Genomic DNA, 26874 nt, shown 5'->3' with positions numbered 1-26874 from the left:
TTTTTCTTTTTTTCCTCTTTTTTTTTGGTTCTTTTTGAGCAGGCTGTCGCTATGCAATTCAGGCTGGCCTTGAGCTCAGCCTGGTTTCTTTGCAGTGGTCCTCCTGCCTCAGCCTCCCGAGTGCTGGAATTACAGGCATGGGCCACCACACCCAGCTGATACATCTTTCTAATTTTTAATGTTACTGATATAGTAAAAGTAGCAAAAGGAAAAACCTGTCATAACCAACTGTGTGACACTTCTCCACAGTGTGAACTGTGCAAGAGAATGTATGCTGTAACTTGCCAAGGAAGGCGTATTAGGGGTTAAGCTTGCTCCGAAATAATCTGTTTATAATTTCACCATTTTCTGGTTCTTTGTAGAATCAGGATTTATTTGCTACATCACAAAATAAAGAATTTGATCCCCTTGGTCCTTTGCCACCTGGATGGGGTAAGTCACATGGATATTTTTCTTCATGTTCTGTCATTTTAAAAATGTTTCTATCTCATAATTTACTTCTGTTTGAGTGAATAGATGAGAAGTTTGTGGATGTATCAGTTTAACTCATAGTGCCAAATGTGCATTAAAATCCCTAAATGTTTTAAGTTAGTGCATTACAATACAGTTTAGTTGGAAATGAAAATTATTTTACTCTTCCAAAGTTTAAAAATATTGATCACACAGCAATAAAAAGTGCATGAACTATTGATATAGCAATTTACATGGATCTCAAGGGCATTGTGTGGTTTTGTTGTTGTTTGTTGGTGGTGGTTCTAAGGAATGACTACACTGAGATACATCCCCTCTTTTATTCTTTATTTTGCAATAAAATACTATGTTGGCCAGGCTGCCCTTGAACTGACATTTTTCCTGTCTCAGCCTCTGAGTAGTTAGGATTATAAATGTATAACACCACATCCAGCAGAAAGCATTGTGCTTAGAGAAGAAGTTGTTCTCAAAAAAAAAAAAAAGAAGAAGCGGAAGTTGTTCTCAGGAAATTTTATACTTGTATCATTCTAGTTTCTGTTATAACCAAATACCTGAGGCTAGGTAGGTACTTTATAAACAAAAGATACTTTGTTAATGTTACTAGAATTTCAGGGGCATGGTGCGGGCTTCTGCATGGCTCTGGTGAAGACCTTATCTCAGATGCCATCACAGCGGTGCTAGTACATGTGAGAGAGGGAGATCATGTGTCAAGACGTTAATAATGAGACTTTAAGTCCCTTCTAAAGGCACACCCACAGTGACCTAATTACTTCCCACTTTTTTCTGACTCTTAAAGTTCCACCACCTCCCAACATTGCCACACTGAGGACCAAGTTTTATAACCCTTGGAAAATACTCGAACCATATCCAAACTATACTATAGTACTATAGGATTAAATTAATACACGATTCCCAAAATGACAAAACTATAGGTAGAAAACAGATTACTAGTTGTCAGGGGATGAGATGGGTGGGAGGTAAGTGCAAATATAAATAGTAACATAAGAGTTCTTATGTGATGATGGAAAAGTTCTACAACTTGATTGTGGTAGTGATGCCATGAATGTATACATGAGATAAAAATACGTAGGATTATATATTCTTGTACATGAATTATCTTTTCAAAATGGTGAACATTGAACAATATAGTTAACAGAAATATACCAATGTCAGTTTCTTATTTTTGATATTGCACTGCAGCTAGCTAAAATGTCACCAATTGGAGAAACTGCTTAAAAGGGTATGTTGAGACTGTACAGTTTTATTTATTTGTTTATTTGTTTGTGATGCTGGGGATTGAACCTAGGTCCTGAGCACATGGTAGGTACAACAGTCTTGCGTTCTTCTAAGGTACAGTTATGAATCTGATTGACTTAGCAGTATTTTAAAGGACAGTGAAAGGAGAATATGTGAGGATGTGATTTCATGCCTCCACAATGGAGCATATGAATATGCCCTGATAGTACATTTAATATCTCAATTATTAGAACTATTAATATTTAATTAGTAACTATTCGATAGAGCTATTCTACCAAATTTTGTTTTATAGTGTTAATACTGTATAGTAGTCATAGTGCTGTGGCAAGATTCCAGAATAAAAATGGCAGTATAAGTATATGGCATTGAAACATCATGATAGTAATACAAGTTACCTTTAGCTTCTGCAGTTACAAAAGGTGCTCAAAGTGGTGGCCATTAGGTTCCAAACATTTATTAATATTGCAAACTGCTGAAGTGTGTATAGATTTTTTTGGTGCACTCTGTATACAGTTTTGGATGAAAGCTAAAGAGAGTATAGGCAGTGGAAAACAGCAAGGCAAAGCCAATTATGGGATTGGGTGTTTTATCTTAAAGAGCAGCAGATAATTTATAATTTTTTTTTGAGGCTGTGTAGTTGAGGTGACCTTGAACTCAGTGTGTATCCCATGCAGTTTTCCTGCCTCACCCTCCTGAGTGCTGGGATTACAAGTGTGTACCATCATGCCTGGCTAATTTATCATATTCTGGTTAATTAAAAAGTGGCATTTCAAGATAGTCTTGTTTGGAAGCGTTGGTCCAAAGGTAATTACTCTAACACTACTGAGTAAATGAAGAAAAAGATTGACATGTCAAGATCACATGAATCTGAACAATAAATGATACTGGTTGTATAAATTTTGAAAAATTCCATTGCTTATTTATTAAGGTTATTTACCCTCTAAACCATCCTGTGAGTCAAAGGTGAAAAGTGTATTAGGCCTTACTTATAACTGTTGCTGTTACTCACAACAAAGGGAGGACGCATGAAAGTACTTTCTGTCTTTACCGAAGCCTGGTGGTATTCTGGCTTTATTGGAGCCCTGCCCTTAGGAGGCATATTGAACCTGACCTGTCAGGTTCCTAGATGAGGCTGGTTTGCTTGGCTTTATTTCTACAGTTGTTGTATATCCATACAGAAGGAGAAGTTGATTCACTAGAGGGACATATCTGAAGGATATATATATATATATTTACTTCTTTAATTTCATTGCAGAAAAACAATGTCCTATTTCATGGTGCTGGTTAAAAACAAAGACTTTTAGTCTTCTAGAGCAGCTGTAGGAAAACTTACTTGTTCATAGAAGCCTGAATTGTGGGCTATGTTGCCTTTATTAGAAAAGCTTTTCTTTCTGGTCCTTGGTTGCTTTCTTTATCATTATCTTCATCATCCAGATCTTTCTCATTTTTGCTTTAGCCAATGACACTTTTCTTAAAATACTGCCTTTAAAGACCAAGCTTCTTATATAGGTTATCAGCTTGCCCTCCCTATTTTACAGTCTGCCTATTTTTAGGTTTCACATGCCTAAACTTTTGAAATGCTGTCCTTTTTTTTTTTTTTCCCCTTTTTGAGACAGGGTCTCGCTATGCAGTTCAGGCTGGCCTTGAGCTCATTTTATAACCCAAGCTGACCTTGAACTCAAAACCATCCTCCTGTCCTCAGCCTCCAAAGTGCTGGGATTACAGGCATGTACCACCATGCCCTGTGAAATTTTGTCACCTATTTAACTTTTTTTTTGTACCAGGAATTGAACTCAGGACCTTACCCTTGCCAGGCAGGCGCATATGCCACTGACCCATTTCTGCAGCCCTTGTCCTCTTCCTAAATGAGTTCACAGTCATCCCACTGTTCAGGTTAGGGATTATTTTATGACTCCCTGTCTTTGCAATACATGCCTTACTTGTAGAACCAGAGATAACACTGGTCCTATATCAGATGAGATCCACCTGCTATATCTTCAGTATTGTCACAAGATATTGAATCCTTTGTTTTTGTTCTGAGATAGACATGACAGCATTATTTTTGTGACAGCATATATATTTAAATCCAACTTTGTAACCATCTTCAACTTGTATGTGCTAGGGAAGGTATTACCACCTACAAGTTGACAGTAAAGAACTTCTAGCACACACATACTATAGGGGCTAAAGAACAAAGGGTGTTTTGTGGGTTTTGGTTTTGGTTTTTTTTTTGTTTGTTTTGTTTTTTGGTCTTGTCTCTTTGCAGCAGGATCTCACTGTGCAGTTCAAGCTGGCCTTTGACTCACTTTATAGCCCAGACTAACCTCAAATTCCCAGGGAGTCTCCTGCCTCTGCCTCCCAGGGGCTGGGATTACAGGCATATGCCACCATGCCCAGCTCAAAGAATGCTTTTGATTGAAATATGTGGTTTAATAAGGTTTTGTATACCTGGATTACCCATTAAATGTAAAGGTAATTTTTCATTTTCATATTGTTATGAAAGAATGCATAGAGTAGCAAGAAGCCTCTGTTTTACTGATGTATTGAAGTGCAAGATATACATTCAGATTTGATGTTCAGTAAAGTCAATATTGTTCATTGTGTGGTTTTTCTTAACAGTAAGAAATCAACTCTGTAGTAATAGCTCTTCCTCTCATTAAGTGAGCATTCAGTTTTCAAATGTGTTCATCTTTGAAATTTTGTTTTTCATAACCTCTTCTGAGAAATGCTCATGTTTGCATCATATACTTAGAATATATATGGTAAGCAAACTGTTATTGTCTTGCATCATGTGAGTTTCTGAAGGGAAAAATCTCTCACCCTGAAATCTGAATTGACATGACAGATAAAAGATGAATATATGCTCAACTGTGCTCTTAGGTTATGCTTTTATGTTATAAAAATTATTTTAGAAGTGCAACTCAGTGGTAGAATGTGTGCCTAGCCTGCTGTAGGCCCTACTTTCAGTCCCTAAGTACTACAAAAAATAATTTTTTTTCAAAAAATTTGAGTACATATTTTTAAACAAAAAGGCAATTCTAGATTCTTCAAATAAGTGAAAAATTTTAAAACTTACTAAATTCCCAAGGTATGAATTTACCTTGCTGTCATGTAACAGACTATGCAAACTATAGCATTGTGGGTGCCTATTTTTATTTACAAGATAGCTTTAGTTTTGGTTTTTTTTGTTTGTTTTTTTTTTTAAATAAAAGGAAAACATTAACAGACAGACAGCACTTTACAAAATAGCAAAAGAACAGTACAGACAATACAGAGTTACAAACAAAGTGGTAGGAAATTAACTTGGTGTCAGCCTATTTCTAGTCTTCACATGGCTTGTTGTATTACATATTGATATCTTCAAAGTGGTTTCTTTAAAAGTGATAGCTTTAGAGTTGATAACATTTTTCTACACTTCAGGTCTTGATCAGCAAAGCCTGTATTAATATTCAGAATGGGTCACAAGACACAGAATTCCATTTTTGTGTGTGTTTTGCGCACCTGGATTTTGTTGTTGTCATTTTGTTTTTTTGAGAAAAGTTCTGTCTATGTAGTCTAGGCTATCCGTGAACTCCCTCTGTAGCCCAGACTAGCCTAAAACTCACAATAATCCTCCTGCCTTAGCCTCCTGAGTGCTGGATTACAGGTGTGTAGCACTATACCTGGGTCACACCTGGATTTTATTTTTTTATTTTTTGTCTTTTGAAACTGGGTCTCACTATGCAGTTCAGGCTGGCCTTGACCTCACTTTTTTTTTTTTTTTTTTTTTTTTGGTTTTTCTCTGGTACCAGGAACCAAACTCACGACCTTGCGCTTGCCAGGCAGGCGCTTTGCCACTGAGCTAAATCCCCAGCCCCCTTGACCTCACTTTGTAACCCAGGCTGGTCTCAAACTCGCAATGATCCTCCTGCCTCAGTCTGCCGAGGGCAAGGATTACAGGTGTGCACCACCATGCCTGGCTGGATTTTAGGCTTGTTTGATGTAGTGGGTAGCTGAGATGTCAGGAGTAGATTCATGATACTCACTAGTATATCATAATAGCACTGGTACTTGAAATAATAGAATTAACACTGGAAATACTTTTGTTACAAAATACTAGGTTGACAAGGTATAATTTGGCTTAAGACTCATTCTGTGATATCTTGCTTGAAGAAAGATCTGAAATATCTATCTATATATAGATATATCTATATCTATATATCTATATATCTGTATAGGTCAATATAGATATATAGATATGGATATATGGGTGTGATGGTGCATGCATGTAATCCCAGCACTGTGGAGGCTAAGGCCGGAGGATCATTGCGAGTTCAAGATCAGCCTGGGCTACAAAGTTGAGTTCAAGACCAGCCTGAAATGCATAGTGAGACCCTTTGTAAACAAACAAACAATATATATATGTATTATTTGAAAAATGGACATCAGTTTTTGAAACTACAGAACATAAAAGTTAACTTTCTCAACATGGCATTAAACTCAGTATTTTGATTGAACATTGCTAATTCTTAGAAAGTGTGCTTTTTTTAAAAGCTTGAATCTGTCCTATAATCTTTAATATATCAATTACTCACTTTTAGACATGTTGGCCAACGCATATAGGAATTCTTTTAAAAGAGTGAGTTGATAATAAATAGAAAAATCAGTAGGTTAAAGATAGCAGATCTTAAAATTAAAAGTTGAAAGCTATTTGATTTGCTTATTATATGAAAAAATAATATCTATATGTCTTCTAAACCTTAATGGGGAAAGCTCAGAAAAGCAGGCAAAAGTCTATGAAATGGGAGCAAGAAACCTAACGCAAGAGGCAAAGAGGGGCATAAGCACAGCTTTAGGTGTAATAATTAAATATCTGAGCCTTACTAGTCCATGGACTAAAAGTTACTGCAGATATTTAGGATTTTATAACTGGGTATATTAAGTAACAATATTTTTTAAAATTTGAAGGCTGGGAGTGTAGCTCAGAGAGTGTTTGCATGGCATGTGCAAGGTCTAATGTATGATTCCTACCACTGCAAAAGAAAGAAACCAAGTTACTCCCACCCCTCAATTATATTTTAAGAAATGAAGTGATGTAAGGGGAAAGAATTCCTGAATGGAGACCCCAGTTTTCATCTCATCTCTGATACTTAATTCTGAGGTTTTAGGTAGCTCTCTTAACCTGAGCATTATTGTCAGAATAAAACTAAAACCACATACTCAATGGGGCAGTTATGAATAAACTGAGGTTGAGCTGAAGGTGTGGCTCAGTGGTAGAGTGCTTGTCTCAAATGTAAAGGCACTAGGTTCAATCCCCAGCACCACAAAAATAAATAATAAATAAAGTGAGGTCATGTGTGAAAAGCTAAGTAATTGTAACTTTGCTGCTGTTGATTTGACTAAACTGAAAGGCCCTATGGGCAGGACATTGTGAATTATATCAGTTTAGCTTCTAGGATGTAATAATATTTCTATAACTTTAGTAATTATGTGCATTCAGTAGTCAAATAACTTTTTAAGATGTGATATAGAAACTATAAAATCAGCAGTGCAACAAGACATGTAAATTTAGTTCATTTAAGATTTGAAGAAAAAGATTATGCCAACATTAATGCTTTGCTTTGTTTGTTTGTAATAAAGAGAAGAGAACTGATAGCAATGGCAGAGTGTATTTTGTCAATCACAACACTCGAATTACACAGTGGGAAGACCCCAGAAGTCAAGGGTAAGAACTTTCAGTTCTAGTGTGTATATAACCTCTTTAAGATTGTCTACCTCTTTCTGACTCAGTTATATACTTTCCCCCGTTAAACATTCATCACCGGCATACTTTAAAGGAAACAAATCATTACTTCCCTGTAATGAAAAGTTTAAGACTTTCTTAAGATTAAGAAAAATAAAAAAACCACCTCACTGGTATATGAGATACATTTACATCCACATATTTACTTATATATACTTATTCTTAGCAAGTTTAGATTAGAAATTCTAAAGCAGAATTTCCTCTGAGATCACTGCATAGAACTGGAGATGTGACTTGGAGGAAATATTACATATTTAGTTTCACCAACCTTTACCTAAAATTAGTATTTCCTTCTGTTGTAACCTAGTAGAATTCTACTATAACCTATTAGAATTAGCATTACCCAAAAGTTTGCCAGCAGTAGAAATTGCACAGTTTTAAAAATATTCAGTAGTTGATGCACATATTGCAAAATACTGTTTACACATATTATAAGAAATTGCAAGTAAAAACAACACAAGTTACCAATGTATTGATAGAGATATCTTATTGCAAGTTTGTCTTTTCAGTATTTTGATAACTATGTACATATAACTGCTTATCTTAGTAACATATAATAGTCTATCTGTTAATTTGCTAGGGCCAGTTTAACAAAGTACACCACAAATAGAGTGTTATAAACAATAGAAATTATCTTACAGTTCTAGAGGCCAGAAGTCCAGGATCACAGTGTCATCAGGGCAGTGCTTTCTCTGAAAGCACTAGGGTAAGATCTGTCCCAGATCTGTCTCCTAACTTCTTGTAGTTCCTTGGCTTGGTGTCAGCCTATTTCTAGTCTTCACATGGCTTTCTTCCTGTGTAGATGTTTCTGTGTCCAAATTTCCTCTTACTATAAGAATACCAATTTTACAGAATTAATGACCCATCATCTCCAGTATAACTTCATATTACATAGTACATTTGCAGTGGTCATATTTCCAAATAAGGTAACATTCTGAGGTATTGGTGGCCAGGACTTAAACATAAACATTTAGAGGGGAAACATTTTTAATTCAGAACAGTCTTTAATACTATTCATTTATCATATTGCCAGATAGTTCCATTTTGTGAAGAATTTGGCAAACTGCACAGTCAATTTAGGCATTAACCAAAAGTCTAATTAGTAGGCCCCCAAGACCACTCTTATTTCAGAGTAACTGCCTACAAATTCTGCCACAGTCATTTTCAGGTAAAAATTCAGTGGAAATACTCAAAATTCAATGAAACCTATTATATTCACAGTCTATATTACTATACAGAAAGAATACAAAGTAGAACTGCAGAAGAAAGAAAAAGCAGAATCTGGGCGGACTCCCAACATCCCACATTGATATGAAATCACTGATGCTTAGTATTGCCAACCAGAGACGTCTCTGGTGTCCAGAAATTTTTATTTGTGCTTGTTCCTTTTGGATGACCTTTTTTTGTTTGTTTTGTTTTTGGTTTTTTTTTTTTTTTTTTTTTTTTTTTTCTGGTACCGGGAATCAAACTCACAACCTTGCCCTTGCCAGGCAGGCGCTGTGCCGCTCAGCTAAATCCCCAGCCCTGGATGACCTTTTGTCTCTGACCCTTCCTGGGAGTTTGGAATAAGACCCTAACATCTAATTGCTCTACAGGTCAGAAGTGATATAGAATGTCCCCAGCCTCCGTTTATCAGTCACTTCGTTGAGTGTCCATTTGTGAGTTTATTAAAGCCCACAAGCAGACTTAGAGCAGGCACACACCTGGTAGATCACCTCTTACTAGTTTAGGGCAAAGACCAGACCTGTCTTTGCTTATGGTTAATTCTTCATCACCGGCATACTTTAAAGGAAACAAATCGTTACTTCCCTGTAATGAAAAGTTTAAGACTTTCTTAAGATTAAGAAAAATAAAAAACGACCTCACTGGTATATGAGATACACACATTCCTTGACTTAGAAATTTCAGTAACTCACGTTCTGAAGATGCACTTTAAATTCAATATACCGTTTTCTGGATGCCAACAGATAATGACTTTTTTTTTTTTTTTAATGGACTTACTGCGTTTAACTTGAATGTATTCAAGTTTGCCAAAGGAGTAACACAAAACTGTCTTTAAGTATAGAATTGAACAAATCACCTTTATGAAATTTGCTACCATTTTTGACTCCCCCTTGGACTTTATAAGTTTCAGAGTTTGAAGTTTCTAAAAGTAGAATCAAGTTTTTACAAATACTATAAGTGACCTAGGTCTAATTTTTAAAAAGACAACTTGTTACTAAGCCTATCTTGTAATAATAACAAAAGAGAATCCTCTTTTTCATATTTTTGGTAGTGTATTTTATGTGATAGTTGTATTCAATAAGAGGAATATTGCTAAATATTCTTAACATTTTGGTGTGCTCTACAAAGTATGATTCAAAGCTGTGGTTTTTCTTCTGAAATGCATTTGAGGAAAATGACACTCCTAACAGGAATGGTGGCTCTGTATAGCAGTGAGCCTGAAGTCCTCCATATTCTCCCTTTCTGATGTGAATGTGAATATTTCCACTGATCTCTCATATTAAACTTATGAGATGAGAAAATTGAAGCTGTAAAATAGACAAAAATGAAGTGGCATATATGGATACAAATTGCAACATTTATTTTACCTAATCAATTAAAAAAACCCTGCCATTTATGTCAGAATATACATAGGCAGCAAAAGAGGTATTCACTAGTTCCCTGTTCACTTTCATGTAAGATTTTCAAATATAAAAATAAAATTCTTAGGTTCACTAGCAAGAGGTTTTGAATATTTATGCTAATTCCTCCGTTATTATAATGTATAACAGATTAAACAAAATAGTCATTTCTATAACTCACTACTGTCAGATAACCTTGTTACTGTTATAAAACTCAGGTAATTTTTGCCAGGGTGAAGTTGTTGCCAAACAGACAAACTGAAAGGTGATGAGTGCTGTGCTAGCAGTATATAGAAAGAATTTTGAGAGACCTGAAGAAAACAAATCTGTAATAGTAGGAGGAAAAATACTAATAGTTAAAATTTTAGGGCTTAATTTCTGTTAAACTTTTTACTTGTCTCATTCGTCATATAGTCTTTGTACATAATATCATTACATCCATTTTATGGATAAAGATACTGGTGTAGACAGATCAAACAGCTTGTCCATGACACAGGGTTTTCAAGGTATAAAGATCCGTATTAAAGAAGTACATATGAAAATTTCATAAAGAACTTTTGAGTTGTCTTAATGGAAGAAGGAGTTTTAGGACAAAGAGAAAGGCTTCATTTGGAGATGTGATAGATCACGTCTTGTTTGGGGAAGTATTGAGTAGCCATGTGACATGAAATCATAGGATTCATGGAAGGGAGCCAACTGTTTGGGTGCAGAGATAAATCTGAAATGGACCATTGAAGCTAAAGTATAGAGGCTGAGTGAATGCCAAATGGGGGAGTTTAGATCTTATTATTGGCAGTGATGGAACAATAATAGCATTTTAAAGGGAGAAGTAAGTGGATGAGATCTCAATTTTAGAAAGATAAGCAATACTAATGTAAGTGTAGGGCTAGAATGAGACTAGTAGTAGGAAAACCCATTAGATAGCTGTTGAGAAAGTTTAGAAGAAAGTGGTGTTGCAGGTTGAAAATCAGTGTGAATATGAAGACTTCTATGGGAGGATGAGTAGAGCTTAGTAACCATGAAATGTTTAAGGTGATTTTATTAAGTAGATGGATGAACATAGGGAAAAATATGGTGGGAGACTGAATAGACTTGACTGTTACTGTGGAGACAGGAATGAGTTTAATGTGTTTGTGGGATGTTCAGATAGAGATGTCTAGTAAAATACTGGATGTGTATTTTGTTATACTTTTCTTCTGTATTTTATAGTCAACTAAATGAAAAACCCTTGCCCGAAGGCTGGGAAATGAGATTCACAGTGGATGGAATTCCATATTTTGTAGACCACAATAGAAGAACAACCACCTATATAGATCCCCGCACAGGAAAGTCTGCTCTGTAAGTTTTCTAAACTTTTTAGGAATTTTTTTTTTATGAGTGTAAACATTGTAGATTAAAAGTAAACTAGTTTCTCAGATATAGAGATCTAAAGTAGCAAGGAATGGGGGATAGATCTTTATCCACTGAATCCTTTGTGCATTTTTAAAATCAAGTTTGTTTTTTTTTGCTTTTGTGTTAGGAATTTTCTATATACAGTCATGTGCCACTTAATGATGAGTATGTGTTCTGAGGAGTGCATCACTGTGCAAACATCATAGAAGTATACTTACACAAACCTAGATGGTTCAGCTTACTACACACCTGAACTACGTGGTATACACACCCAGCCTAGATGATGGAGGCTATTGCGTTTGCAGCCACAGTAAAAAAAACACAAGGTTAAATCAAGCATGAGAAAATCATGAAATCAAGAGACGTGGTACACTCAAGTTGTTTACTGCTATATACTGTAAATAGTATGTCATACAGTTTAACCATACTCACTTTTCATGTAAGTAAAGGAGCATATCCTAAAATAATGATAAAAAGTATAGTATTATAAAAACGTACACCAATAAGATATTATCATTCTCCAGTATTATATACTATACAATCAGCATCATCAAAACATGAGTCATGTATTGTGCTATGATGTTAAACTGGCTGCATATCACTAGGCAATACAAATTGTTCAGCTCCCTTATAATCTCATGGAACTTTTGCTGTTATATTTGGTCTGTCATTGACTAAAACATTGCTACATCATACATGAGTGCATATTGAGTACTCAGGGTATTAATTCTCATTAGATTATTGTTTTAAAAAAATTTTTAAGGGGCTGGGGATTTAGCTCAGCGGCAAAGCGTCTGCCTGGCAAGCGCAAGGTCGTGAGTTCGGTTCCCAGTACCAGAGGAAAAAAAAAAAAAAAAAAAATTTAACACAGGATCTTGATAGAGGCCGGGAATATAGCTCAGTGGCCGGGGATATAGCTCGCTTGCCTGGCAACCCTGAGGTCATGAGTTTGATTCCTGGTACCAAAAAAAATAAAAGGATCTTGATAGGTAGTCCAGGCCACCTTGAACTTGGTAAGTAGCCCAGGCTGGCCTTGAACTCACAGTCCTGCTGCCTCAGCTTCCTAAGTGCTGGAATTATAAGTATATGGCACAATGCCCAGCCCTAACATTTTTTTCTTTTTCTTGTACTGGGGATTGATCTTGGGCTCTCACTATAGTCACTGTGGGAACATTCAACATCTAAACCATCGCTAGAATATGGAAGAAGGGCAAATTGGAATATGAAAAAATAAAAACAAAAACTCCTTCCAGCTTCTTTTTAAAGCTCCTTAAACTCCCCATAGGACCCTTACACTTAGAGCTCTCTAGCCCAACCTGAATCAGTGAACACTTTGGTGTAGAGTGGATGTTGGGACAGACACATTCTCAGATAGAACCACCTTTATTGAGCTCATTTAGATTTGGGTACATATTAAAAAAAATCTCCCAACTATGGCTTCATCAGATCGAAGTATTTTCCTTCTTAAAAATGGTCCTGGGGGAATCATTTAGATTTTTTTTTTTAATGTTGTGTGATGGTAGTATTTAAAACATCTTTCACAGGCTGGACATGGTGGAACATTTAGATATTTTTTCTTTGTATTAGGAATATGCTGGGTATTTTTGTATTTGGCTGTTAACTACTGAGGAGGAAGAATATGTGCTTCCCTTCAGCATTATCTTTTATAAGTGGCTGTGTAAATCTTGTTAACCTTCGTTCTTCCCAGGGACAATGGACCTCAGATAGCCTATGTTCGGGACTTCAAGGCAAAGGTTCAGTATTTCCGATTCTGGTGTCAGGTTAGTATTGGGTCTGTATTTCTGTGCTCCTTTCTCTTGCTGTGTTACTCATTTTACACAGTGATGGTGCAAGTAATTAACTCACAGAGAAACAAATAAAATGGGAAGTGTTGGGATCTCTTTTCTCTACTTTTTTAGGACCGATAAATATATTTATCAATTAAATAATTTGTGGCTGTGCCAGGCACGGTAGCGCATGCCTGTAATCCCAGCACTCAGGAGGTTGAGACAGGAGGATTACCGCAAGTTTGAGGCCATCCTGGGCTACAAAGTGATTTCAAGGCCAGCGTGAGCTACGTAGCAAGACCCTGTCTCAAACAAACAAATAAAAGTGGCTTTTTTTGTTTTTCCAGATTAGGTTGGAAATCGTTTGAATAAGAAAACATTGTCACTTTTTCCTTAGTGTCAACCAGCCTGGGCTACAGAGTGAGCTCAAAGCCAGCCTGAACTGCATAGCGAGACCCTGTCTCAAAAAAAACTTCTTCCTTATTGTCCATTACTTTCATATTGCATAAAATTTCAAATATGTTAAAATTTTTTCTGATGTTTAACTTATAAATGACATCTGTTCACGCCTGATGTTTGATATTAATGATTTGATATATATGTATTGTTCATACATGTATATGCAACTATAGTACATTCAGAGTGCCTTTTTCTAAATTGATCAGCTACTTCTGATGTTTAAATAAATTATTTGAATTAATTTTTTTTTTTGGATTGCAAGTAAAATGAGTGCAATTCATTGTTAGGATGTCAAATATTTTTCAACTTCAAATTTTTTTTGAACTAGCCTGTTGAAATTAGGCAGATAGTTGAGTCACTAAGTACTTGTACATATTAGATATTGTTTACTTCTGTTTGTCATATATTTAATAATTTATAATCCATGTGAATGCTTTTAAGTACATGGATAAACACAGTATAAATTTATAGTCTTTTTCTATAAAGATAAAATTTTCACCTCCTGATTTTTTGATAGGCCATTTTAATGGTGAAAGTTGACAAATCATTTTTCTGTTTCAGCAACTGGCCATGCCACAGCACATAAAGATTACAGTAACAAGGAAAACATTATTTGAGGATTCGTTTCAGCAGGTACTGTCTCATTCACTCCGTCGTCTGCCAGACCCAGACTGCCTTTTGGTGCCAGCAGTTGTATCTGAACACTTTTTGAGCTTCTTTGAGTTTGGAGTTTTTCTTGGTTACTTTTTCTCTCACTGCTGGGACAAAATACCTGACGCCCAAAATTAAGGAAGGAAAGGTTTATTTCGCTTACAGTTCTTGGAAGTTTCAATCCGTACTTGGCAGATTATAAAGCAGAGTGGCACATGGCAGAGGGCTGCATCTCAGGGCGGCAGCACAGCAAAGCAGCAAGCCACACACCAGGGCGGAATTGGGGAGGAATGGCCCCAAGCAGCTTCTTCCTCTTCCTTATATATGCAAACTATCCACCCCAGGGCGGGTATAGCTCTCACACCCATATTCAAACTCTAATAGCCTGCCCCAGGGCCACAGGAGGCTTTGGGAGGACACACAGACATAAACCATAACAGAGTTCTTAAATTTTAAAGTTTAATCTCATTTCTATCTGCCTCATACTTAGAACATAAGAACAAATATATAGTGTGTGGATGTGTGTGTCCAATGTGCATGTGTTTTTTGTGCTTGTAAGAGTCAAAGTAACAAAGTTATTAGTGAGTTTAAGTTTCTGAGTTGCTAAGAGTTATATTTGCAATGGATATACAATGAGGGAAATAGGATATGAGTAGGCAAAGGTCTGGAAATACCCATATAACCATTGTGGGATGGATAAAAAGAAGAGACTTACTTTGTACTTCTGTGTTTCTTGGATTCTTACAGTAGGATATCTTACTTTTTAAAAATTTTAATATAAGGAAATAGTCTTTGGCAACAACTTCTGAAAAAAGATGTGTGAGTTTTCAGTAGTGGTCAACATATTTTTTCACTCCCCTCAACCTTAGTCAGTTTACTGTTTACCTTTTTTTAGCAATTAAATGTTAAATGGTTGTGTTATAGAGATTAAAATAACATCAAAAAAATCTTAAAATGAAAATATCTGTCTAGTCCTTGTTTTATGGCCAGATGTGAAAATGATTACTTTCAAGCACCTTTGATACTATAGCAGCTACAGGTTCAAGAAATACTGAACTGAGAGCAAAGAGAAAAGATACTGAGATGCTTGGCTGCAGCTACCTACTTCATTTTAGAAATAATTGTGCTGATTTTCTAATGGAACCTCAGTTATTAAAATTTAAAGGGAAAAGCCAGTTGACATACTGCTATGTAGGCATAGATAGGTTTTTAGTGGGACTTGGAGCTTGACTGAGGCCTTTTAGAGAATTACTATCATACCCTTGATCTGATGTAAGTCTCCTAGGCCATTGCCCACAATAGTCTTCACACATATCTAATTTTTATATTTATAACCACCCTCTGTCACTGAGAAGGCAGTCTCTGTTGGGCCAATTTCTTGTAACATAACTTGCTGGCAGCAGTGTTGACAAGATGCAAAAAATAGTTAAACTGACCCTTTATCTTTTGATTTCAAATCTAACTGCTTTTTCAGTTAAACAGATTGTGTTCAAAACTGCTATCTCAGATTTGACGTCCATCAAATAAATGGATAGTAATAATTTAAGAGAACAATTTGCTTAAAGGTAATAAACCTGATGTCAGAATTAACATTAGATTTTTCCCAGCTGTTGGATAAAATTACTCTAGATAATGTTTTCTTTTATTAATATAGTATAGCTGCCTATGAGAAAAAGTGGAAGAAAATAATTTTTTCTTCATACTAGGCATTTGTCAAAGAAAATTATTTAAAAGTAATTTTAACTGTGACATCTGTCATTTGCATTGCTATATAACTAGCCTTTTATATTTCTCCAAAATGTAGGTATGTCATAAACATTGAATTTTTTGGTCATACCTGATTCCTTCCTTCCTGCCTTCCTTCCTTCCTTCCTTCCTTCCCTCCCTCCCTCTCTCCCTCTCTCCTTCTCTCCTTCTCTCCCTTTCTCCCTTTCTCCCTCCATCTCTCCCTCTCTCCCTCTCTCCCTCTCTCCTTTCCTCCCTCCCTCCGTCTCTCCCTTTCTCCCTCTCTCCCTCTCAGGCCCTTCCAGTTTTTTTCCTAAGAGTAATTAATATATGCAAGGCTTTACTCACCCAATTTAGGGCAAATAATTAAATAGTTTTATGAGATAGGTGCAGTAGCACATGCCTGTTACCTCAGCCACATGTGAGGTTGAGGTGAGAAGACTGCGAAATTTAAGGCCAGCCTGGGCAATATAGTGAGATGTGCCACCCCACTGCAAATTTTTTTTTGATAGGAGAAAACCAAATGATCTATCCCTTATAACTCAGTAGTGGTACTGTCCTTTAGCTGTTAAGATGATTCTCTTAGTCACCTATAGCAGAACACAAAATTCGGGTAGTTTTTCCAGATATGTGTAGGATGCCACTATGATTGAGTTCCAGAGTTAACTGGCATCTCTGCAATCACTGGTTTTCATTTCCAAGATGCAACTTAGTATTATGTTTACCTTTGGCTGTAAAACAAACCCAAACCTCTACCCTCCCCCGTGAAAAACCCCAGCAGATCTTTGACTCTGTGCTATAAGCAACTTATGTCAGTTGTAGTATCATTTGAATGAAAATTATATGAGTACAAAATAACACAAATATAGATACATATGAAACATGAAACTCATAAATTTTCTGTGCTTGTGGGGTTTTTTTCTTGAGTTTTTATTTCCTTATTTTAAAGAGAAACAAAAACAGTAATACACAATTTCAAAACAAGATAATAGGGGCTGGGGATATAGCTCAGCAACACAAGCGCCGGCCTGGCAAGTACAAGGTCCTGAGTTCGATTCCCGGTACCACCAAAAAAAAAAAAAAAAAAGAACAAAACAAGATAGTAGTAAATTAACAATGGTTAATATATTGCATATTGTTATCTTCAAAATAGTTGCTCTGATTACAAGATGTAGGTATGCAAAATTGATCAAACAGTATAAGCACAAACTGTTCTTTTCAATAATTAATAGAAAACAAAAATTAATAGAAATTAGCAGTGTAATTTTCTTAGCTATCTTGTGTATATATATATTTTCATTTCCCTTCCTTCTTTTCTCCTTTTCCCCCACCCCAGTTGTTCTTTCCTTTTGAGCAGTTTCTTTCCCTTTTAAAATATCTATTGTATATTTTAGATCTTGTTTTACTCTTTCATTTTCTTATACTAAGGAGACTATACAATATTTATACATGTGAGTCTGATTTATTTTACTTACAAGTTTATAGCTGAGTAGTACTCCATTGTATAAAAATTGCCCATCTTCTTTATCCATTCCTCAGTTGATGGACATTTGGGTTGTTTCCAAGATTTAGCTATTATAAATTGTGCTGCTATAAACACAGTGGTTTTTACTTGTGGGTTGTGCTGTGTTTTAATGAGATCATTAACACTTTTCTTTGTGTTGGAGGATTTAAGTTACCTGTAACAGACTTGGAAGTGATAGAATGGTGTTTTCCTCACCTGTTTTACCAAGTATCTTACTTTATTGTTTTGTAGATAATGAGCTTCAGTCCCCAAGATCTGCGAAGACGTTTGTGGGTGATTTTTCCAGGAGAAGAAGGTTTAGATTATGGAGGTGTAGCAAGGTAGTGATAATATGAATACTCAGAACTTAGTTCCTTTCCTCCAAAGGTATCATTGCACTTTGCTTGCAAGTATTATTTTTTCAGTCTTATATTTCAGGAAAATGAAATATAGCAAATTATTGTAGCTTTTTTTATGCTGCAGCTACAGAATTTTGACAAACATTATTTCACCACTTCTTTTCAGAGGTACTGTTAGTTGCGGTCACCCACATTATTCATTTAATCCTCAGAATATTCCTGTGAGGTAAAAGAGGAGACGAAAAGGTTTAGATTCATCTAAGGCAGAGTAAGTTGTAGAGGCTGGATATAAGTTTCCATCATCTAACCAGTCTTACCACTTCATCATATTTGTTGCACAGAGCACCAAGGGCCTTATAATGATATCATTTTTATCTGTACAGAATACTGATACAGGTTGTAGTGATTCCATTTCCAACTAAGATTACAATTTGTACTCAGAACATAGAAGCCTATATCAAATAGGATTTCAAAATGTTAATTCTGCTTTCTTCATATTGGAGCTTCTACTCAAACTTTAGGAGATAGCCTCAATCAGGAAATTTCTTATTCAATAACAGTATGTCATACCAGTTTAAAAAGTCACCTAGCAGTAGTAATGTGGAAAGGCAAGGACTTCAAGGTCAAGACTGGATTTGAATCTTGTTTCTGCCCTCAGTAGCGTGACCTTGGAGAAATACCTTCATCTATAAATATTAATAATACCTGTGTTTCTAAGATTATTATATAGAGTAGAAATGCTGTTTTTTAATTACCTGATTCAGAGCCTCACTGTGTGATCACTAACTGTGGCTATATTTTAGTAATAGTTCTTTATATTATGTTGCAAGATTCCAATAAAACTATCTCAAAATATATGAAGTACTCACAGATAAGTAATAAATATTAAGAGAAATATTTTAATTTTGTTCAAGTTAAAAAGAAGTTCAGGAGAATAATAGAAATACTCAGAACCTAATTCCTTTCCTTCAAAGGTATCATTGTACTTTGTTTACATGTATTATTTTCCCAATCATATGTTAAACAACTAGCAATTTTTTTTTAACTAGCAATATTAACAATATGAAAGTATAAGAAATATTATCAGGGTCCATGAACTAACAGGAAGACAGGTATAGGACACAAGCGGATACTACGCTTGTTGCCTCATATGCGTTTTACCACCCCATCACATAGTTAATAACTGTAATCTTACGTTAAGATTGGTTGGTACTAAAAAAAAAAAAAGATTGGTTGGTACTTTTGAGCACCTGAATTAAAGTTTCTCAGAGTGTTTTTCTTGTATTTCAGCAGGTGAAATTAAATGCTTGCTATACTATCTCTGAAATTGGAAGGTTTTTCATATTCATTGAGGATATAGGGAGTAGTAGCACTCCTTGAGGATCAGTAAGGAACTTAGTAATACATGGAATATTTGATGCATTTTAGCTCTTCTAATCACCTGAGTTAATAGTGGATTTTAAATTTGCCTATTCATACTATTCATCAGTTCTAAGCCTTAACATTTTCCATTTTGATGGCTCTGAAATTGTGATACGTTGGTAAAAGTGTAAAAAATTTTAGTGGTTCATTAAATTTGTCTTTAAAGTCAGTCATGCCTTAGACTCTTTGAAATAAGCAGTATATAAAACATCTCTGTAAAGTAGATGTTTTTGAACAGAAGCAAGAAAAATCAGCTGGTTATAAAACTACTGTCAACTGAGGCATACAGATTCCAGAGAATTTCGTAGCACTGCTCTTTGATTTGTTGTCATGGTTACTTAGACAATTTTTCATCTTGAGTTTTCTTTTGATTTCAGAGAATGGTTCTTTCTTTTGTCACATGAAGTGCTGAATCCAATGTATTGCCTGTTTGAATATGCAGGGAAGGATAACTACTGCTTACAGATAAACCCCGCTTCTTACATCAATCCAGATCACCTGAAATATTTTCGTTTCATTGGAAGGTTTATTGCCATGGTAAGTGTAGAGAACTGCATATTTACTTTTTATTTCAGCAATATGAATTTTTCTTAACATGTGCCATGACAGATGATATGACAGGAATTTTATTTAATGAAGAATTCACCTAACATTTTGACATGCAATGACTTTTACGCAGTATCTAAAATGGTTTTTTCTTTCTCTTTTTATATAGGCTCTGTTCCATGGGAAATTCATAGACACGGGTTTTTCTTTACCATTCTACAAACGTATCCTGAACAAACCAGTTGGACTTAAGGATTTAGAATCTATCGATCCAGAATTTTACAATTCTCTCATCTGGGTTAAGTAAGTTTTTCTTTACATTTAATTTAGTAAAATATAATCTATATGGTTTTATTATGGTATTAGTAACTTAAATAAACTATGGGCCTGTAATGGGTAGATGGAATTGAAGTGATTTATGCATCAAATCTATTTGTTTAGTATGATAAATTTTAGAGGAATATGCCCAGACCAGTGATGGCAAACCTTGTATAGACTGAGGGCCCCAGCTGCAACCCAAAGCCCACTTGTTTATCACAAAGTGCCAACATTGTAATTAAATCTAAATACTGAGGTTTTAGTGTAGAAAAAATACAACTGCTATTCAATACTGGAATGCCCTGGCTTGGGTGCCGACGCTGCAGCATGTTTGCCATAGGTTCACCACCACTCCCTTAGACCTTAGGGATAAGTTAATATGGTGGTGACTTTAAAACATAATCTTCTAATTTCTTCTTTTGTCGTTAAAGCTATTATTTAAGACCAAAGACCTTTAGTTAAACTTGAATTAAGATTGGACTGATGGCTGTAACAAATAGTACTATTTTCATTTGTGCAGAGAAAACAATATTGAGGAATGTGGTTTGGAAATGTACTTCTCCGTCGATAAAGAAATTCTAGGTGAAATTAAGAGTCATGATTTAAAACCCAACGGTGGCAATATTCTTGTAACAGAAGAAAACAAAGAGGAATACATCAGGTGAGAGAGAATGTTCCAGTGTTCCAATAAGATAGGTTAGCCTTTCTGTTCATAATTGTCTGGTAATAGTAATGGACCATATTTCAAAAGATAGTGTTTCCTTTGTGATAAGCATTGCTCTGAACAGGCAGTTATTTCTCATTTCTAGTTTAAGCCCAAAAGTGGGAGTTGTTTTTTTTTTTTTTAAGAATAGAAGTGCTGGGCGTGGTGGCGCACATCTGTAATCCCAGCACTTGGGGGCTGAGGCAGGAGGATCATTGCAAGTTTGGACTACAAAGTGAGCTCAAGGCCAGCCTGAACTGCACAATGAGACCTTGTCTAAAAAACTAGACCAAAAAAAAAAAAAACAGTAGAAGTGATGTTGGATCACCCTTTCGAATACCAATTCTGTGATCACCATGCCCTATAATGTGCCATTGAAAAGCATCTCAAATTTATATGCAGATCTTTTCATAGAAAATATTGTAAGATGAGGTAAAATTTGTAAGTTAAACACTGATTTATGGTATAGCCTCTGTAATGCTTTGCATTGGTTCATACTGGAACTAATAGACTTATTATAAACTTATTATTATTATTAAATAGACATTATTATACTAATAATAGACTTATTAGTTCATTCATGTCTTCTCAACACCAATTATGTCCAGTGAGGGTTAAATTTAGCATATTTGCTACTGTTTTTTGTTGTTGTTTTGGGGTGTTTTATTTTGTCTTGTGGTATTAGGGAATGAACGTTGTGCATGCCAAGCAAGTGCTATACCACTGAGCTACATCCCAGTCCTTTTTAATTTTATTTTGAGACAGGGTCTTGCTTAGTTGCCCACACTGGTCTTAACTTCTGATCCAACTTCTCATTATCCTAAGTAGCTGAGATTACAGGTGTGCATCACTGTATCTGGCTCTGCTTCCTAAGTTCCAGTTTATGCATCTCTGGCTTGGTTTTCCTTTCATAGTTAAAACTGCAGTTTTAACTATTAATATACTTGTTGGTAAATCTATCCTTTAAAAAAATAATTCATTTAAAATATCCTTTTAAAATTTATTTTCTTTCTTTGTTTTGTTTTCTTTTCGTAGTTCAGGCTGGTCTTGAACTAACCTTGTAGCCCAGGCTGGCCTCGAATTCACATCAATCTTCCTGCCTCAGCCTCCGGAGTTCTGGGATTACAGTTGTGGGCCACCACGCCTGGCCCTCCTTCCCTCCCTCCCTCCCTTCTTTTCTGCCTTCCTTCCTTCCTTGTTTCTTTCCTTTCTTCCTTCCTTCTTTCCTTCCTTTGTCCCTCCTTCCCTCTCTCTCTCTCTTTCTCCCTCTCTCTCATCTCACTACTTAATTCAGGCTGGCCTCAAACTCATGGCCATTCTCCTGTCTCAGTCTCCTAAGTGCTGGGACTACAGGCATGTGCCACCAAAACAGTCTTGTCATTCCATTGTTTCAGCTCCATTGTTCTTGATGCCATGAGCCATTATTTTTGTTGTCCTTCTGAATTAAATGTATGGCTTTCAAAAGATTTCAGCTTTGATTTTTGATGTAACTAGTTGGTAGTCAATTTATATTTATCCTGATAATTTCTGAGCTTGTCTCTCTGGTTGATGCCATTTAGTCAACTGTGGGAAAATTTTGGACATTCTCTATGCTTCATTCCCCTTGCATACTACTGGTTTTTTTTTATAACAAATAGACATCCATTTACAAAATAGCATAAGAACAATACAAGCAATACTGAATTACAGACAAAGTGGTAGGAAATTAACAGTGGTTGTTGTATTACATATTGGTATCTTCAAAGTGGTTTCTCAGGACAGCAAATAAGAGACATGCAAGATGGATTTGCATGCTACTTTAAAGACTGAAGTTACACATTTGTTTACTTATAAACACATTTTCTTTCTTAAGTTTCTGGATACATTTTAGGTATACCTAAGGATCACATTTATCGTACAGAATTTGTACCTGTTCATGATATGCCTCATTTCTTTTTTTTCGCCATTCCTCTTACCTTTCCAACTCCTTTCCCCCCTCTCTATTTACAAAAGTTTTGTTTCCATGTTTTCCTTTTCTTTTTTTTCTTTTTCCTTCCTTTTCCTTCCCCCTTGCATAGTTCCCCTTCTTATTTGAACATTTTCTTCCTATTTCACAGTACACTTTGGTCCTTTCTGTTTCTCACATCAGAGAAATAAAAGATAAAGGAAGTACAAATACCGGAGAAATGAAGTGATATCCTGTGTGGGAATATCCTTCAAGTGAGCCAGAAGAAAAATCTCACTGTGTGCTGAATGAAGAATGCTATTTAGTAGAGCTGCTGTCTTGGGTATCACAAGGCACCAAGGCAGGCCCTTCTGTTGAATCCTGTACCTTTTCATTTAACTCCTGATTATAGTTACTGTGGTTACTGTCTTCAGTATTGAAACCATTTTGATAAATTTCAGGTTGCTGTTCCATTTTTTCTTCTTGTTCAGTATTAGTGTAATAAATTGACTCCACATTGATATTAATTCCTTGAAGACTGTCATCACCAATGCTCATTGAAATTTTTAAGCAAGTGCACACACGTGACAGACTCTGGAGTGTCAGGAAGCTGCTGTAGACACAGCTGTAGCATCTATACATCTTTTCTAAGGCAACACCCATTAAGTAAGGCCACAAGCTGTACGAAAGCACAAATTTTGATAAATTGCATCAGACAGTTCCAGGGATTGAATGATGGCCCTGCTTTACATCTTTATAGGAGTCCTGTTATGTCCCCAATTAGTATATGAAAGGCAGGTATCATATTAGTCAAAAACTTACATAGGTGTCATCTTAGCCAAAAACTATCTTTACTGTTGTTGTTTTGTCTTTGTTTGGTTTTTTTGAGCCATGGTCTCGCTATGTACTTTAGATTGGCCTTGAACTCAGTATGTAGCCCAGGCTGGCCTCTAACTCAGCGATCCTCCTGCCTCAGCTCTGGAGTGCAGGGATTACAGGTTGCACCACCACACCTGGCCTGGTGTGTTTTGCTGAACTATTCTTTATATATAGTTGATAAAAGTTGTTCAGATGTTGGAACGTCTGGCTGTAAACTTCAGGTTTTTTTTTTTTTTTCCTCAAAATAATTCTTGACTCCTCTGAGTTCTGGGATCCAAGTTCACATCCCCTAGATATTTCCCAGTGTCAAAGTAGGGCATGATTTAAGTGCCTGGCTCTTGAGTATGCTTGAGTTTTCTAAGAGCACCAGCTAATGGTGATGCTCCAACTTGATGGAATCACATTTAGACATTTTCTATGTAGTAGAAACAGATTTTCCCCATAATACTACAGTTGACTACTGGTCCCTTGTGGTAATTCCTTTGAAATCTATACGGTTTGAAATTTTATGTTCTGTATGGAGAGACAGTAATGTATAGAGGGTTCAGTCCATAGTTGGCTGGCTCTAAGTCAGGGCAGCATGGCAGAGTGGCATTGCAAAGGAGAACTAGTTTATGGCAGGCAGAAGGCAACAAACTACTGGCAGCTGGAAGTGTTTTTTCAAAATGAAATTATATTTAGAATATGAGTTGGGTGTAAGTTGGTATTGTGATAAAGTTAAGACATTGTGTACAAGGGGGTTTGTTATATTCTGCTTTCGTGGTTTCAGGTTTTTCATAATAAAGTTTAAAATTTTTAAATTTTATACTCAGAATTTAAAGGTAAAATTTAAATGTCCTGATAGTTGTTTTCATATTTACTTGACAGAATGGTAGCTGAGTGGAGGTTGTCTCGAGGTGTTGAAGAACAGACACAAGCTTTCTTTGAAGGTTTTAATGAAATTCTTCCCCAGCAGTATTTACAATACTTTGATGCAAAGGAATTAGAGGTAATCACTTTTTCATTATTTCACTACAGCATTCTATTAAATGTCTGTGCGTATCTCCTTTCTCATCTTTCCAGTGACAGTAGTTTTTATGCTGGTAAGATGTTTTGAAACATCCTTAATGGTTAAAGAAAACTGTAAATTATCCCAAAATTAAAAGAGAGAGACAAAGAGTGTACTACCTTTAAAAAAAAGTACTGCTATTAAGACTATCTACCTAGCCAGGTGTGGTGGCACAAGCCTGTCATCCCAGCTGTTGGGAGGCTGAGGCAGGAGGATTGTTGTGAGTTTGAGGCCAGCCTAGGCTACAAAGTGATTTCAAAGCCAGACTAAACTACATAGTGAGACCCTCCCTCAAAAAAGAAAGACTGACTTACAACTGAATGACCTATTTTCTGTATGTATGACACCATATGTAGAAACCCACCTTAATATAAATACAATTCTTGATGTATAGTTAAAAGTGGAAGGCTACTGATTACTAACTTTAAAGCTATGTTTACTGTTAATCTTTTCTTATCTGTCAAGCATTTTTTGTACAGTTACCTAAAAATTATTTTTATATTTTCCATTGCTAAAGGTCCTTTTATGTGGCATGCAAGAGATTGATTTGAATGACTGGCAAAGACATGCCATCTACCGTCATTATACTAGGACAAGCAAACAAATCATATGGTTTTGGCAGGTTTGTTTCTAAGTTTATTTCTATTGGTAGATATAACTTAAGTTTTTAGAATTTACCACAGAACAAAGTGCACAGTATGTGTAGGCCCTTCAGTGTATTCTGTGCATGTAATAAATGAGTATAGAACTTAACAGCATCCTTTTAAGACTATTAGTAAGTAAAGAACATGTCTTACAGCTTTGACCAGAGTAAAAGACAATTCCAGAAGATTCACCTACATTTGATTTAAGTGCTTTTGGGATTTTATACAACTGTCAGTAAGGTTTTTAACAATAGTACGTCATTAAGATCCATATAATGTTCAGGTGGCAAAGTTCAAGACTGTGGTTTGGAATCATAATAGTATCTCTGTAAAAAAAACAACTGTGAAAAAATGATCAAAATCATTAGTCACTCAAGAAACGCAAATCAAAACCACAGTGAGGTGCTACTTTATAGTCATTACTACTGTCAGAGAGGGAAGAGGAACAATCTTAGGGGAGAATGTGGAGAAATTAAAATCTTCATGTATTGTTAGAGTATAATAACCACTATAGCTGGGCATAGCAGTGCATACCTATAATCCCATCACTTGGGAGGCTGAGGCAGGAGGAGTTCCACGCCAGTTTAAGCTACATAATGAGCTCAAGGCCAGCCTGAACTACATAGCAAGACCCTGTGTCAATAAAACAAAAAAAATTTAAAAATAAAAACAAATCAACCACTATAGAAAATGATTTGGCAGTGCTTCCAAAAGTTATTTACAGCATATGATCTAGCAATTCCATTCCAAAAGAATTAAAACCAGAGGCCCCCTCCAATAGATACTGCTTCATATCACCTTTCATAGCAGTATTTCAGGATCACCAAGAGGTCACCAGACATGGTAGCACACACCTGTTATCCCCATACTCAGGAGGCTGAGGCAGAAGGATTGCCATAAGTTCAAAGCCAGCCTGGGTTATATAGTGAGTTCAGGGGCAGCCTGAACTATACAGCGAGACCCTGTCTGCAAAAAAAAGAAAAAAGATCACCAAGAGGTGACATTAACCCATATGCCCATCATTAGATGAATAAACAAAACGTGGTATATAATAATATATATGTCCCTAAGAAGGAATGAAGTTTTTACATGAATGAACCTTAAGATATTATAAATTTTAGTCAGGTGTGGTGGTGCATGTCTGTAATCCCAGCACTTGGGAGCCTGAGGCAGAAGGATTGCTATGAGTTAAGGCCAGCCTGAACTATATAGAAAGACCCGTTCACCAAAATAAATACATAAATTTTGGGTTAGATGGTAGAGCACCTGCCTACTATGGAAAAAGCTCCAGGTCCTGTCTCCAGCACCGCACATACAAAAAGTATTCAAGAAACAATGAACAGCACATGCCTGTAATCGCAGAACTTGAAAGGCTGAGG

General features: G+C 35.9%; 1 protein-coding gene across 1 annotated transcript in view; it reads left to right on the top strand.

Annotated features, from left to right (window-relative positions):
- The window catches only part of Itch (itchy E3 ubiquitin protein ligase), a gene marked incomplete at its 5' end in the record, with an annotated part of 107689 nt that overhangs the window by 70446 nt on the left and 10369 nt on the right, over window positions 1-26874 (top strand). Inside the window, 11 exon segments of the mRNA XM_013514114.1 lie at window positions 363-432; window positions 7348-7432; window positions 11344-11472; window positions 13235-13307; window positions 14334-14405; window positions 17905-17993; window positions 19811-19970; window positions 20149-20282; window positions 20818-20958; window positions 24671-24791; window positions 25369-25473. Coding sequence (XP_013369568.1) covers window positions 363-432; window positions 7348-7432; window positions 11344-11472; window positions 13235-13307; window positions 14334-14405; window positions 17905-17993; window positions 19811-19970; window positions 20149-20282; window positions 20818-20958; window positions 24671-24791; window positions 25369-25473 — 1179 coding nt within the window.

Source organism: Chinchilla lanigera, unplaced genomic scaffold (assembly GCF_000276665.1).
Source record: "Chinchilla lanigera isolate Chin_1 unplaced genomic scaffold, ChiLan1.0 scaffold00021, whole genome shotgun sequence".
In the NCBI taxonomy this organism is placed as follows: domain Eukaryota; kingdom Metazoa; phylum Chordata; class Mammalia; order Rodentia; family Chinchillidae; genus Chinchilla; species Chinchilla lanigera.
Note: the sequence above shows the minus strand (reverse complement) of the source record. Positions and strands in the feature narration are given on the sequence as shown.